Source organism: Spea bombifrons, chromosome 13 (assembly GCF_027358695.1).
Source record: "Spea bombifrons isolate aSpeBom1 chromosome 13, aSpeBom1.2.pri, whole genome shotgun sequence".
In the NCBI taxonomy this organism is placed as follows: Eukaryota; Metazoa; Chordata; class Amphibia; order Anura; family Pelobatidae; genus Spea; species Spea bombifrons.
In genome coordinates, this window is record NC_071099.1 from 6408959 (window position 1) to 6424376 (window position 15418).

Below are 15418 nucleotides of genomic sequence, written 5' to 3' on the forward strand. Positions count from 1 at the left end.
CATGCCAAGTCTGTGAGTGCTTCCTGGAATCTGGGTATGCCTGGGCATAATAGGAATGTGATTGCTGTTAACAATTTATATATATATATATATATATATATATATATATATATATATATATATATATATATATATATATATATATATTTATTGTTATTTAATTGTTTTGTCCTATTTTGGTGTGTTACTTACTTTAAATAAAAGTGTTAGATTTTGTGTGTGGGGGGGGTGCCACATACAGGATCCGCCCCGGGTGCCAAATACTCTAGGCCCCTGAAAGGACTATAGGGTTCCTGAGGTGTATATGTAGGTCCGGACATATTTACATAGTATTGTATGTCTTCTATGTACATAAGGCCTTAGGTACCGACAAAAGGTATTTTGTTTGTGATATTTTTATATCACTCCTCAAACAACCTTTCCACCTTGTCGTGTCAACAATAATGAGGAGTATGAAATCTGCAGCATACTTTATTCCAGCTGTTAGGACTCAGGTAAACAGTAGGAACCCAGTAAAAGGGGATAACCTTACGATGCAAGATAACAGATGGGAACAGATGGGATACCAGATGGGAACGTACATACAGAAAACACACACAAGGCTGGATTTATAGGTAACAGTATTTTGGGGTGTGCTGGTAGATCAGATAAATGCAAGCAGAACTGGTTTACACAGAGCAGAGAATGGTATGGCAGGATACAGACTTCGGATACAGATGAAGTGTATAGGGAACGCATCTTGGAGCGGATAGGGTATAGATTTCAACAGGCACAGGGAGTTGCGGCTGAATAGCCCACACAGACTGGAACTCGGCTGAAGCCGCTACCAAAGGAGGCCCTTGGCAGCAGTAACCCAGGACTTAGATGATTGCCCTCTGGAATGCTCGTTTGGTCACTCACAGCCGTGCACAACCTATTTGTCACAAACTCTTTCAACCTCCTAGCTATTACTGAAACCTGGCTTTCCTTCTCTGACACTGCTTCCATTGCTGCTCTCACATATGGCGGCCTCCACTTTAGCCACACTCCTAGGCCAGGTGAGACACATGGAGGCGTTGTTGGAATTTTCTTCTTCTTCTCGCTCCACGTCGTCAGCTTCAGCCCTGGCACTCAAGGCACTCACACTATTCACAAAAATGCTCCCGCACTGCTGAGCGTGTCTGGAGGAAATCTCGCTCTGAAGAGGACTACATCCACTAAAAGTTCACCCTCCACACTTACACATGTGCCCTTCAGCTAGCTAAACAAGCATACTTTTCTTCCCTCATTTCATCTCTTTCCTCCAACCCCAAACAACTTTTCTCCACCTTCCACTCTCTCCTCACCCCACCCACACCACCTCCCTCATCTGCCTTTAGTGCCCAGGATCTTGCGGACTATTTCCAAACATAAACACAATCCATCCGCAACATCCCAGCGCATGGTCTCAATGTTCCTCCTCCTTCAGCGATCAACCCCTCTACCTCTCTTCTCTTCTTCCCCCCTACCACAGTGGACGAAGTTCATGCTCTACTGTCTTCCTCACACCTCACTACATGCCCTCTAGACCCCATCCCATCATACCCACTTCTATCACTCTCCTTTAGCCTTACTCCTGCCCTCACTCACACCTTCAACTCCTCAGTCTCTTCTGGTATATTCCCTCCCCCATTCAAACATGCACAGGTCACTCCCATCCTCAAGAAGTCCTGCCTTGATCCAAATTCCCCTGCTAACTACCGCCTCATATCACTACATCCTATAACATTTAAACTCTTAGAAAAACTAATTTACGACTGTCTAACCCACTTTCTGTCCTCTGACTCCCTGCTCGACCCCCGCAATCTGGTTTCAGCCCACAGCACTCGACTGAAACCGCTCTCACTGAGGTCACAAACGACCTTCTATCTGCTAGAAACAAAGGCCACTACTCTATCCTAATCTTACTCCACCTCTCTGCTGCTTTCGACACAGTCGATCACCCCCTCCTCCAACAGACTCTAAGCTCTCTAGGTCTCTGAGACACTGCTCTCTCCTGGATTAACTTGTATCTTTCCAGCAGATCCTTCTCTGTGTCTTTTGCTGGTGACTCCCCCTCCTCCTCAATGCCTCTGTTTGTTGGAGCGCCTCAGGGTTCTGTCCTGGGTCCTCTACTATTCTCCATCTACACTTCCTCACTCGGAAAACTTATCGACAGCTTTGGCTTCAAATACCACCTCTATGCAGACGACACAAATATATCTCTCCACCCGCAATCTTTCTGCATTGCCTCTAGATCCACAAAATGTAATGGAGATGGGGAGCCATGTCCCCCTTGTTTATAATGCACAGTCATGGCATTTAATTTTTCCCTGTCGGTACCCATGATTTCTTCTACATTGCGGATTTATGCTGACATATTCTGCCCTTTAAAGCCTGTGTGGCACATCCTATATAGAATTTAGCACAAGGACATGTCAACATGCATACTACATATTCTGTATTACATGTAATAAACTGTTTTATAAATATTTTCCTGCATTTGTATGGATGATTAACATATTTTGTGTATTTTGACATTGTGTACAGTGACCACATTTAAAATGACCTATTGTAGTGGGGTCTCTCGTTTTTACATCGTATGTCATTGTATACTAATGTAGAGATGGTTGTGTGTGAAAGTCCCAGTAGATCAGCAGTTTCTGAAATACTCAGACCAGCCCATCTGGTGCCAACAACCATGCCATGTTCAAAGTCACTTAAATACCCTTTCTTTCTTCCCCATTCTGATGCTCAGTTTGAACTTCAGCAAGTTGTCTTGGCCATGTCTACATGCCTAAATGCATCGAGTTGCTGCCATATGATTGGCTGATTAGCTATTTGTGTTAACAAGCAATTGAACAGGTGTACCTAATAAAGTGGCGAGTGCGTGTAATTACAATATATATTTAACCTAATGAAATGTTATGTGATCACTGATTAATGACCTTTGTGGTCACTAATCATTGATCAGTCTCACTTCAATAGCCAGTGACCTAATCTGATCATCATTCCTTACACTAACACTATTTGTTGGAAGATGCTGTGTGGAATCAGCTGCATGAGACAGGTTAATATGATCTCAACCCAGATTATCCTATCTGTTTTGCAAATATACAGTTTTATGGGGTTAAAATTAGATGAGGACCTAGCTAACTGATCAGTCAAAATTCCATGTTTGAAAATGCTAATGCACATGTTCCAAAAAGACATGTCCTATCCATGCATATGGGGGTCTTCCTGTCCTTTGGCTGATGGGTTTGTTAAAAATGAAAATAAGAAGTGTTGAAATGCCCCAAGTAAAATACTTTTGAATGTCAACTTTCAAAAAACATATACTTTTGTTTAGCAGTTTTTCTTTTTCTGGCCACTATTGGGCGCAACTCATATACCACATTTTTAATTGTTTAGAAACAGCGATGCATAGCATTCATATTTAACCCTGTAAGTGCCAAAATAAATTAAAATACAGGTATATGTAGCTACACGTTTGGAGGTTTTTTCCTTTCCCTGTTTCTGAAGGTTAATACAACTTGTGCATGGCAAAACACAACCACCTCATCATGTGTGCTGGCACAGAAGAACACAGGCCCATTTTCTAAGAAGAATGAAAAATAAATGATTTTTTTTTTTTTTTATCAATTCCCCATTTGTTTTTTATTTTAGTTTTTTAGTTGAGGGCAGGGTTGCTTTAAGGTGGTAGGCACCTGTAATGTCACAATACCTGATCCCTGCTGAGAGGATCAGATATAGTTTGCCCTGAAAGGGTTAATAAAGGATTTTATGCCACTGTGTTTAACAGAGCCTACAGTCCCTTATTTGACTCCCACCACAATGTTGAAATCTGTTGAAACAAATAAGTGTTGTACCTATACCATTTTATGCCTACAGTTCATTGTCTGATACAATATATATTTAAAATATCACATTTTCACATACATTGGATACATTTTTGTATGAAATAGGCACATCATATGTGTGTCTATTTTAGAGCCAGGACTTACCATTCTTCTGTGATAATGCTTTGTCAATATAATCTGAGGCATCTTCAAAATGAGAACTGAGGTCATAATTTGGTCTGTCATCGGCCTTAATACCATGATAGCGAATGTTTGTTCCGCTGTAGAAAGCATTATTTGTGTCCACATGCATTAAAGAGCTCCCTTCCGCAGCATTAAGAATGTGTGTTATCCCAAGACGCTGCAACCTCATTTTGTTCTGGGCAATAAATCTAAGGAACAAAAATACGTGGAAAACTTAATTTCAAAAACAAAAAAATTAGTAAACACAGTAATTCCACACCTTCAACATAATTACACAGAATGGGAAATATATTAATTTATACATATTAGTAGGGCTGCAACTAACGATTATTTTAATAATCGATTAATCGGCCGATTATTTTTTCGATTAATCGATTAATCGGATAAAAAAAACAATATGCAAATTTTTCGTTTATTTAAAAGAATTTTGCATTGTGCCCCCACCCCTTTGCACTGTGCCCCCACCCTCACTCTGCCCTGCATCCCCACCCCCACTCTGCCCTGCACCCAGTCTCACAGCCTGCCCTGCACCCAGTCTCACAGCCTGCCCTGCATCCCCACTCTGCCCTGCACCCAGTCTCACACCCTGCCCTGCACCCAGTCTCACACCCTGCCCTGCCCTGCACCCAGTCTCACAGCCTGCCCTGCACCCAGTCTCACAGCCTGCCCTGCACCCAGTCTCACAGCCTGCCCTGCACCCAGTCTCACAGCCTGCCCTGCATCCCCACTCTGCTCTGCACCCAGTCTCACACCCTGCCCTGCCCCCCCACCCCCACTCTACTCTGCACCCAGTCTCACACCCTGCCCTGCATCCCAACCCCCACTCTGCTCTGCACCCAGTCTGCCACCCTGCCCTCCCACCCCCACTCTGACCTGCATCCAGTCTCCTGGCCCCACTCTGCCCTGCACTCACATCCTGCCCTGCATCCCCTGCCCCCCCACCCCCTGTGCCGCGGACCCCCCACCCCCTGTGCCGCGGACCCCCCACCCCCTGTGCCGCGGACCCCCCACTGTGCAGCGCACCCCCCCCCACTGTGCAGCGCACCCCCCCCCACTGTGCAGCGCACCCCCCCACTCACTCTGCCGCGCACCCACACACACACTCTGCCGCACGCACACACGCACACACACGCACACACACACACGCACACACACTGCCGCGCACCCAGTCTCGCACATAAACATTCGCACAGACAATAGACATAAAGAGTACTTACCTCCGCTACGAACTTGTTCCACTTCCAACTTGATAGTAGACGCGCGTCACATCCGTCGTCCCGTAGCTTGAAGAAGGCGGAGACTGCAGAGCGTGGAGCAGAAGCGGGGAACGCTGGCGGAGGTAAGTAAAAGGAGCCTAGTGCTCCAACGACGAATCGATCACTCGATTAATTTCCGTTATCGATTATTATCGATTTTATCGATTCGTTGTTTCAGCTCTACATATTAGCATTGACAAACTTATCAATACACAATTTTAAAAATAAGATAAAATTGAATTTTAGATGTTACATGTGTAGTTTGCAGTAGCCATATTAGTCCAGTGTATAAGAATGCAAAAAAAAAAAAAAAAAAACAACAGAATGTTGCAGAATCTTGTAATACCTTTTTCATTGGACTAACAGTATTTAAAATAATAGACAAGCTTTCGGGAGTCCTCCTGTTATCAAGTCAAAAGTTGTGGTGCAAAGTGAAAAAAACTAGCAACAAACAGATATGTCTATTCTTTTTTGAAAATCAAATTTTCTTGCTTCTACCTCAACCGTAAAAGAAAAAACGGAGAGGGGAAATGTTAAAAATCAAGGGTCCACCAAAAGAAGCGAGTCTTTAACCCCTTCAGGATCAGACATCCCAAGTTATTTCAGATGCTGGTATTTTAACCCTTTCCATGCACAAGATCCTACCACCAGCCTTTACTAAAATTGATTGCCTCTGGCAGGGGCCACACGGGGCCTCAACATCGAGGCATTACAGCAACACTGTTTAAGTGAAGAAAGCAATCATAGATCGCTTTCTAAGCTTGGTTAATGCCATGACGTTCCAGAAACATCATTGGTCGTTAAGTGACTGTTTTTGCATGACGTGCCTGGCACGTCACTGATCGTTAAGAGATTAAATCCCACCAAGAACCTGCCAGGACAAGGTTAAGGAGGATAACAAGAGGAGCAGTGTATTGTGGAAACACAGCCTTCTATCCAGTACAGATCAAAGGATGACAATAAGACACGCAATAGAGACAACCAATAAACAATGAAGGGTTATACAGTGGGACCAATTAATATTGTTACTGTAAACACTTGCCCTACATAGTGACCAATTGAGGGCCTCCTGCCTTACTAATACTATGCTATGGGGAAAAGGGACTTATGTTAACCCTTTACATGAGGGTGTTGAATCTACACCCTACATATTAGTTAGAGGGGATCAGTACAGAGAGCCCAGCATCACTTTTATTATATGCAGCTGTCTGACGCCGAACTCAATTTCACGAATGTTCCCACTCCATCATGCCAATTTACTACATAAGCTCTTATCCCCAAGTTATTTACCATGAGGTTGTAAGGAACATAACGGTAACTCAATAAAAACACATGACAACAAACTTTGGATATAACAGGTCGTGGTCTTTTATTTAGTTTACCAACAAGATAATAACCTGAAATGTAATAATATATAACAAATATATATGTACAAGCTATTTGCCTATACTCAGACAACCCAAACTTAATTTAAGCACATTGTCAACCACCCTATAAGCCAGAATGCATCACATTACACCTTAACAGTTCACCCCTTGTGTCATAGGGTAACTTTATCCCAATGAAAGCCTCAACAACATATTACCAAATAACATATGTAAAAGTTCTTCCATGATGTCTTCGGCTCACCTGCCTCTCTGCTGCTCACCAGACTCAAAGTCAGTGCAGACAACTTAGCAGTTTGCTTAGAAAGTGAAAATAACACCTATATTGATATTCAAAACTCCTGCTAATAGTGTAGTGTGAGACATTGAAAACATGGCAAAGTGCAAACTAGGGCTGAAACAACTAATCGATAAAATCGATAATCGATAATGAAAATCGTTGTCAACGATTTTCATTATCGATTAATCGGATCGATTTTTATCGATTATAAAAAGAGGTTTTTTTCAGAGCAAATGCTCTGAAAAACTCCTCTCCTTATATAATCCGACCTCAAACAGAGATCGGATTATAACACCGGAATCCAGATCCCCCGCTATGCTGCAGGGGACCTGGATTCCCCTCACTGTCGGCCGGTTTCTCACTTCCGTCTCTCTCCCCACTCCCATCTGCCTCCCCCCCCTCCCATCTGCCTCCTCCCCCCTCCTCCCATCTGCCTCCTCCCCCCTCCCATACATCACTCTGCCTCTCTACTCGGCACCGTTACTGACAGGCACTTTCCCTGCAGCTTCATAGAAGCCTCAGTGTAAGTGAAGGTGAGTAACGGAGTCTGTCTGTGCGATGCAGACCCCCACCGGCTGACAGAGAATCATCCTCTCGGTCATCCGGTGTGGGTCTGCATCGCACAGACAGCCTCCGTTACTGCCCTTCACTTACACTGTGGCTTCTATGAAACTGCAGTGAAAGTGCCTTCAGTAACGGAGCCGGGTAGAGAGGCAGAGCGGTGTATGGGAGGGGGGAGGAGTCAGAGGGGTGTATGGGAGCCACCCTCCAATACACCACTCTGGCTCCTCCCCCTCTCATACGCCACTCTGCTTCTCTACCCGGCTCCCTGGTGTCTTGTCAGAAACGGAGGTTCACAGGAGGCAGAGTGGAGTATGGGAGGGGGGAGGAGGCAAAGTGATGTATGGGAGGGGAGGAGCCAAAGTGATGTATGGGAGGGGGAGGAGGCAGAGTGGAGTATGGGAGGAGCCAGAGTGGTGTATGGGAGGGGGAGGCGCCAGAGTGGTGTACGGGAGGAGCCAAAGTGGAGTATGGGAGGGGGAGGAGCCAAAGTGATGTATGGGAGGGGAGGAGGCAGAGTGGTATATGGGAGGGGGAAGAGGCAAAGTGATGTATGGAGGGGGAGGAGCCAAAGTGATGTATGGAGGGGGAGGAGGCAGAGTGGTGTATGGGAGGGGGAGGAGCCAGAGTGGTGTATGGGTGAGTTATAGTGGTGTATGGGGGGTATTATGAATTTTTAGGGCATATAGGGGGTATAAGGCATATGGATATTAGGCATATCAGGGGGCACAGAGGAATCTGGCATATAAGAGGTATAAGGCATATATGGGGGAAGAGTGGCAAGCTGGGGGTCAGATGTGCATAACTGGGGGCAGTTTGGTAAATAAAAAAATTTAAACAAGGCTTTTTTCTCAGTTGTTATTAAATATGAAAAATAGTTAACATAGGAATTAATATTTATTAATAACTTTGTATTAAAACCTAGTTTGAGAAACACCGTGTTTGGGTTCTTTTATTATTATGTCAGTAAAATAAGGTGAATAGAGAGAGGCCATTGCAATAAAGAGATGAAAGTGTAAATTATACGTTTTTTATTGCAATTTTTCTTCAATTTAAAATAATGTATTTTTTTATCCGATTAATCGACAAAATAATCGGCCAACTAATCGATTATTAAAATAATCGTTAGTTGCAGCCCTAGTGCAAACGCGAGTGCAACCAGAACCTTAAGGTTTTTTTTTGTTGTTTTTTTTACATACATCTTGACCTTTACATAACCACTTTTTTATATAACTCTTTCCCCCACAACTCCATGTCACCCTGCCCTAAAGGTGCAGGTTATTCCTGACACTAAAAGAGTAACTATGTGGTTAATACATTGTAGATATGTCAAAGGGTCCAAATCGTTTTACTCTATAAAAAATGAATTTAAAATGAAAAGTTATACAAACTGTAACATCAAGTGTATAATTTGAATTTCTTCTTTAAAGGGATTGAACAATGACATCTCTATGTGCATCCCTCATAAGGTTTTTAGGCTTTGGCAAGTCTTTGTGGGACTCTATTATCTTGTCTATTTTGTGCTCTGCTTTCTCAGCACGCTGTCCTAGTTCTTGCATCCCTCTCTTCAATTCTGTGGTGAGAGATCTGGTATCTTCTTTGATCTGGGAGCTTAGAGGTTGAAGTAAAGCTTTATGTCCTCTTTAGGTTGAGAATTGACAGGATACCGCTGAAGACAAGTTGTCAGAGTCAGAGACCTCATCTTCCTCCTGATCTCATGAGTAGCAGGTCCTTTTTGGGTGTTATATAGTGCACCATATGCCTTGGTGGAATTCCAGATCTGTGAGCCAAAAATCTTTTCCCTGGCAAGTACCTGAGCTTGTTTCACATGCCAGCTCCTGGCTCGCCAAGACTCTTTAAAGTAAAATACTGTATACTCAAATTAGTGAGAATATATTGGAGATTGTTAATTAATGAAATATGTATCGCATTGGTCACTGAACTAACTCTTGTGCTAACATTTCTCCTCCTTTCAAATAAACATCCCTCCTATATTTTGTTAAAATACATTTTCTTATGGACATGAAAAATGAAGTACATTTTTGGTGCTATTTGTGCTCCCATAAATCTCTAAATTATAAACTCTAAGATTCCCCATCTAGTAGATATTCCCTGGGTGAGTGTCAGTTTCCAGCACTGGAAGGCTTAATTTCAAACAAAAGAAGTTGGTCACAACTGTAAGCATGGCCAAAACCAGTTTTTCTGGGAAAGCATGGTCGGAGGCAGGGCATGAGAGGAGAGTAGGGGGAGAATGGACAAAGTAAAAGGTGATCTATAGTGATGCCTTGAGACTAAGAGGGGAATTGCATCTTGGAGAGGAGAGAAGAAGACCCACATTTAGAGCTGCAGGAAGTATGAAAGGCTTCTCCCTCCTGCTTCTCACGTGTTCCAGTATCAACACCGTAAGATAGCCTGGGATTGGATAAGTATGTTTTATAATCTTTAATTCAATATCAATACATAATTTTTCTATACACTTTGTCTTTGTGCTTTAGTCATCACATATTCCCTAAATAACAAACCATGTAAAACAAGGTCATAATTTCTTACAAACATTGAGTGACAATGTGAGAGAACTTGACAGAGTGTGAGTGTGAGAGAGCATAAGAAATTGAGGGCACGACATACTGCATGACAGCATTAATAAGAGTGTAAGAGATCATGAAAGAAAAAATGTGCACCTACCTAGCATGGCTTTTTAGCCCCCAAGCCACCTAACAAACCTGCAGTGGGTGGTATTGTACTCAGGAGATGTTGCTGAACACACATTGGGGTGTTTGGCTGGGACTGTCAGGGTTCAGGTAATCAGGTGAGGAAGGAGCCCAGTTGCAGGGGATATCAGAGGCTCAGTTTGTACCCCACGATGCATCATTAACAAAAGAAAGGTACAGACAGGCAAAATGAAACATACCACAGGCTGAATAGTAATATGATATGGTCTGGTCTGTATTGAAGAAGCTGGCAAAACAAGTACAGGCTGTAGACACGACCAAATATGGAACAGACACAAAGGCAGATGTAGAGCACCAAAGCCCCTAGTCGGGCACAAGATAGTACAATGTATCTGGACTCACTCTTTGGAACACGGCAGAAAGTCTGCAGACAGGGCACATTGCCTAACATAGGGCACTGGAAACACAGCAGAGAGCCCTTAGGAAGGGCAGACATAGTCAGGCAGGCCAGGTCAGAACCAGAAAGCCAAATGGGAATCCACAAGGAGAGTCAACACAGGCAGTAACAGAGCCAAATCAGGAACCAAGGGACAAAGTCAGAAGCAAGCCAGGTCACAACGGGTTAATCTAAAACAGACCGCTGTTAGCAGGAGAACAGGGGCAGGTAGATTCACCGTGAGGCAAAGGCCACAAATGGAGGCGTAAGCAGGTATTTAAGGGGGAGGTCGCACCCAGGTGAGCAGATGCTGCTGGTTAAATCGTTAGCATACACGGTACTGTGATCTCAAAAGGTGGCCTCTAGAGGCTACAACGGATATAACACCTATACATAAATACAGAGTCTGGGCTAACAGGGTGGAATCCTGACAGGGACGTATACCAGGAGCTGTTAATGTATACTTAAAGTACAATGTGTGTGGAGAAAAAGAAAAAAAAAAAAAAAAAGGAAACTACTGCCACAAACTTTGGCAAAAGCTTTGGTTTGATGAGGTGATTTGAACAGATTGTCTTCAAAGATGTCTCAGAATGGACATGAGGCAGAATCACCAGATTTTTTTTTAAAAAATGGTTTTGAAATAGCAGTATGCTACTTGTACAAATAACATTAGAACATTGGGTATTTCTAACGTCAGGACAAATATTAGAATCTATTTAGCTGTCTTTTCTGATTAGCTTTTGTAGGTGGGTGACAGATTTTTCAAATAATATTCAGAAAATGTCATTCAGATCGTATAGTTTTATTTTATAGTAAATTAGATGATATGATCAAAATAATGGAATCTAAAGAAAGTCCTTCTTTTCCTGAATAAATAATATGTATATAATTTGTGTGGGTATGGTAAATAAGAAAGAATAAAATTACACAAACACAGCAAACACTGTCACGAAGGGTACACAAAGTCCTGATTAATTCAAAAGAGAATGATGTCCCCCTGACATCATAAGGGGGAAAATCCAGTTCCAAGAAAATGTCAAATGTCCAAAAATGTAAAAATAATAAACATTTTAAACACCTATTTAAAAATAGGTGCCCAAACAAACAGTTTGTGTCCCTCCTGCTAGAAAAACACTTTCACAACAATTTGTTAGATAACCTCACTCTGATTCTTCATGCACTTCCTACAACCATGTCCTCCATTTATATGGTTATACAACCTACTCTTGAATTGGAAACTCAAATAAAGGGGTTGGCAGCCTGGAAAATAGATCTCTGATTTTGCACTGGAGCAGAAAATCGATGCCACCACTGTGGTTTCGAGAGTGCTATAGTGAAATGTTTTTCGAGATTCTCCACAGAGCCTATGTCACTACCAACTTAAGACACAAGATGGGACTGGAGTCCCACTCCAAGTGCCAAACACCTAATGCTGACTTACTGCATTGCTTATGGTCCTGTACATTAATAGAACAGTTTTGGCGTAAGGTCTTATATTATATAATGCACACGCTAAGAGTTGAGTCCCAACTTACCTTATCTTCATCTCATCTTTTCTTCATCTCATCTCTGAGCTCTGGTGGTGGCTTGAAGGCAAATGATTAACTATTAACTACTATTAACTGTCTCTGCTGCTGTTAAAAAGGCAATCATGGCTCAGTGGATTGATCTGCAAACCTCTGACCCTAGATATGATGTTATCCCGACTTAAATTTCCATACTAGATGGATCTCACGATCTACCCTCTCCCTCCCTACCCCCCTTCTGTCAAAACACTTACATCTCAAGGTTGTATTTGCAAATCACTTTCCATCTATGGTATTTCGCAATATACCGTAATTCAATTTAATCTTGCATGCCCTAGAATACAACCTTAATCCCTGTTAATCTTACTCTTAAAACATGCCACTACAGTTTGAGGGAACCTGTGGCAATGATTTGTAATATACTTTCGGGATTTTGCCTGTAATTATTTCTACATATCCCCCCCCCATTGTACCACAAATTTGTCCATACAATATATTTGAAAGGATTACAGATTCCAGTGCCCATGTAAGCAACCTGTCGAGTACCTAATAGTGATGGGAAGTTCGGATCATTAAAGTGAATCGGATCATTTCGATTCGTTCACTGAAATGATCCGATTCATGATCCGGATCTTCGGATCACTCAGTGTGCCTGCACGGAGTTACTGTTTTCCAGTAACTCCGTGCAGGCACACTAACGATTGGCCCCGCCCCTTTCATTATGAATCCTCCCCCCTGCCTCCAGTGATGTCAATGAAGGCAGAGAGTCGTTCAAAGATTCGGATCTTACAGGGATCCGAATCTTACAGTGATCCGGATCACTGTAAGATCCGGATCACTGTAAGATCCGGATCTTTGAACGACTCTCTGCCTTCATTGGCATTCTAATCATTCAGAGAATATCACCATACTGTTATAAATAATACATTAATAATCACTGCCCCCAGGATTTACATTCCCCTTTACCTGCAACTGCACCTTAAGCTAACTTTATTAAATTAATTAAATTAACCCTCACCATTAAATTAACCCTAAACACCCCATCAACCATGACTGCCCCTAAAATTAACCCTTAACACCCCATCAACCATGACTGCCCCTAAAATTAACCCTTAACACCCCATTAACCATAACTGCCCCCAAATTAACCCTAAACACCCCATTAAGCATAACTGCCCCTAAATTAACCCTAAACACCCCGTTAAGCATAACTGCCCCCAAATTAACCCTAAACACCTCATTAAGCATAACTGCCCCTAAATTAACACTAAAGACCCCATTAAGCATAACTACCCCCATATTAACCCTAAACACCTCATTAAGCATAACTGCCCCTAAATTAACACTAAAGACCCCATTAAGCATAACTGCCCCTAAATTATCCCTAAACACCCCATTAAGCATAACTGCCCCTAAATTAACACTAAAGACCCCATCAACCATACCAATTTATTAGGTAATTTATCTGGAGTATATGCAATTAATTTAGGGGCAGTTATGGTTAATGGAGTATTTAGGGTTAATTTCAGGGGCCGTTATGGTTAATGGGATCTTTACGGTTAATTTCAGGGGCAGTTATGGTTAATGGGGTATAACGGTTAATTTTATGCTGATGACTGAGGGTTAATTTAATTAATTTAATAAAGTTAACTGTAGGTGCAGTTATAGGTAAATGGGGGCAAACTCAGGGGAATCTAAATCCTGGGGGCACTGGTATCAGTAATATTCTCTGAATGATTCGAATCTCTGTAAGATTCGGATCCTTGTAAGATCCGGATCTCTGTAAGATTCGGTTCATTCGACTCTTCGGATCATTCGACTCTTCGGTTCATTCGACTCTTCGGTTCATTCGACTCTTCGAACGACTCTCTGACTCTATGAGTCATCCTTCCTGTGTGAATTAATGAGCTGTAACCTGACCCCAGAGTCTGTGTCTGAGTGCTCTGCATATGACTCACAGCTCTAGGATCAGGTTACAGCTGCATGATTCACAGACTGAACCGCTACAAATGAATCGTTCAGTCTAGTGAACCGATTCATCCGGATCACTAAAAAGAACCGGATCAAATGAACGATTCGTTCATGATCCGGACATCACTAGTACCTAATAATAGTTAAGTAACAGTCACTGCATGTACAAATTTGGAACGGTATAGCTAAGCAGCTATAATAAGTAATAGCCATATGCAAATTTAAAAAAAGGAATGTATGCCTAGAAACATCGAATAATAAAATTAACGCCTAAAGTCATTTGTGGCCAAGTAGTATATTGGATGCACTCTCAGAAAAACAATGGAATCTGTTTGCACATTTGTTTTTTTATTACATTGGTAATACAAAAGCGCATACCAGGTCCGCGTATTTCCATAACTATTTATTAGCATGAATGCTGAACTGTTTTATAAATTAAAAAAATCACAAAGCTACGAAACCTAACGAAACGTCTAGCTGTAACAATACGTATTTAAAACAAACCTGACGTATGACAATTAAATCTCACAAAAAAACATCATGTTCTGGTCACTCACGCGTCGCCCACATAGATTCGCCGGTAAACCTCGTTAAAATGTTGTGAGGGCAAGCTGTAGAAACCGTCATCGTTCGTCAGCAACTCATTCAGCGCCTGCACTGATATATCGTATTCCGACATAGCAACTCTATTTACGAAGAAACTTTGGCCTACAACACTGGACGCAACAACCAATTAACTGCTCTGTCGAAAAGTAGGAGGATTCTTATAACATTCAATTATCGTATACATTCATGGTCTAAGCCAAAGGCGATAACAGTCTAAAAAAACAAAACTGATACATTTCTGAAAAACATCTCATGACTGTGGGATTATTCATTATTTCCTGCAGGCTTTGAGTATCCGTAAAGATTAAAAGGCAAGTACCAAGTTTGCCGTCTGAACTGGGCCTGTACCTAACGACTCTTCCATACAGAAATGTTTTACTGGTATGCCAAAAAAGTACATTTGAAGAGAAATAAAAGTAGTTTGGTATCGGTATATACTTTATAGAGACTGTAGTGCAACATTTAACTGCCAAAAAAGTACATTTGAAGAGAAATGAAAGTAGTTTGGTATCCTAATATACTTTATAGAGACTGAAGTGCAACATTTAACTCTGGGTTTTAGAGCTAATATTGTATTTTAACTGCTGTTGACAATGGTTGTTTTAACTTTAAACAGTGTTTGTGTTTAGCTGTAATTTTCTTTTTATTTATTGTACCGATACAAATTATATATTGGGGTTTTCAG

General features: G+C 42.0%; 1 protein-coding gene across 1 annotated transcript; it reads right to left on the bottom strand.

Moving 5' to 3' along the window:
• Positions 1–940: 940 nt before the first annotated feature.
• Positions 941–14806, bottom strand: LOC128471822 (dual specificity protein phosphatase 3-like). The gene is made up of 4 exons (XM_053453800.1): positions 14685–14806; positions 4002–4228; positions 3722–3756; positions 941–1177 (listed from the first exon to the last, which is right to left on the bottom strand). Exons 1-4 carry the CDS (start codon positions 14804–14806, stop codon positions 941–943), a joined length of 621 nt encoding a protein of 206 aa, XP_053309775.1.
• Between the last annotated feature and the right edge of the window lie 612 nt (positions 14807–15418).

Bases quoted from the DNA above. Each gene is read 5' to 3' on its own strand.
- LOC128471822 (XM_053453800.1), bottom strand. From the start codon at position 14,806: ATGTCGGAATACGATATATCAGTGCAGGCGCTGAATGAGTTGCTGACG. The intron at 3,757-4,001 runs GTAAGTCCTGGC...TAACCCTTTCAG, and splicing joins AGCATTATCACAGAAGAATG to GGCAAACTATATCTGATCCT. The intron at 1,178-3,721 runs GTATTGTGACAT...AGTCCTCTTCAG, and splicing joins ATCCTCTCAGCAGGGATCAG to AGCGAGATTTCCTCCAGACA.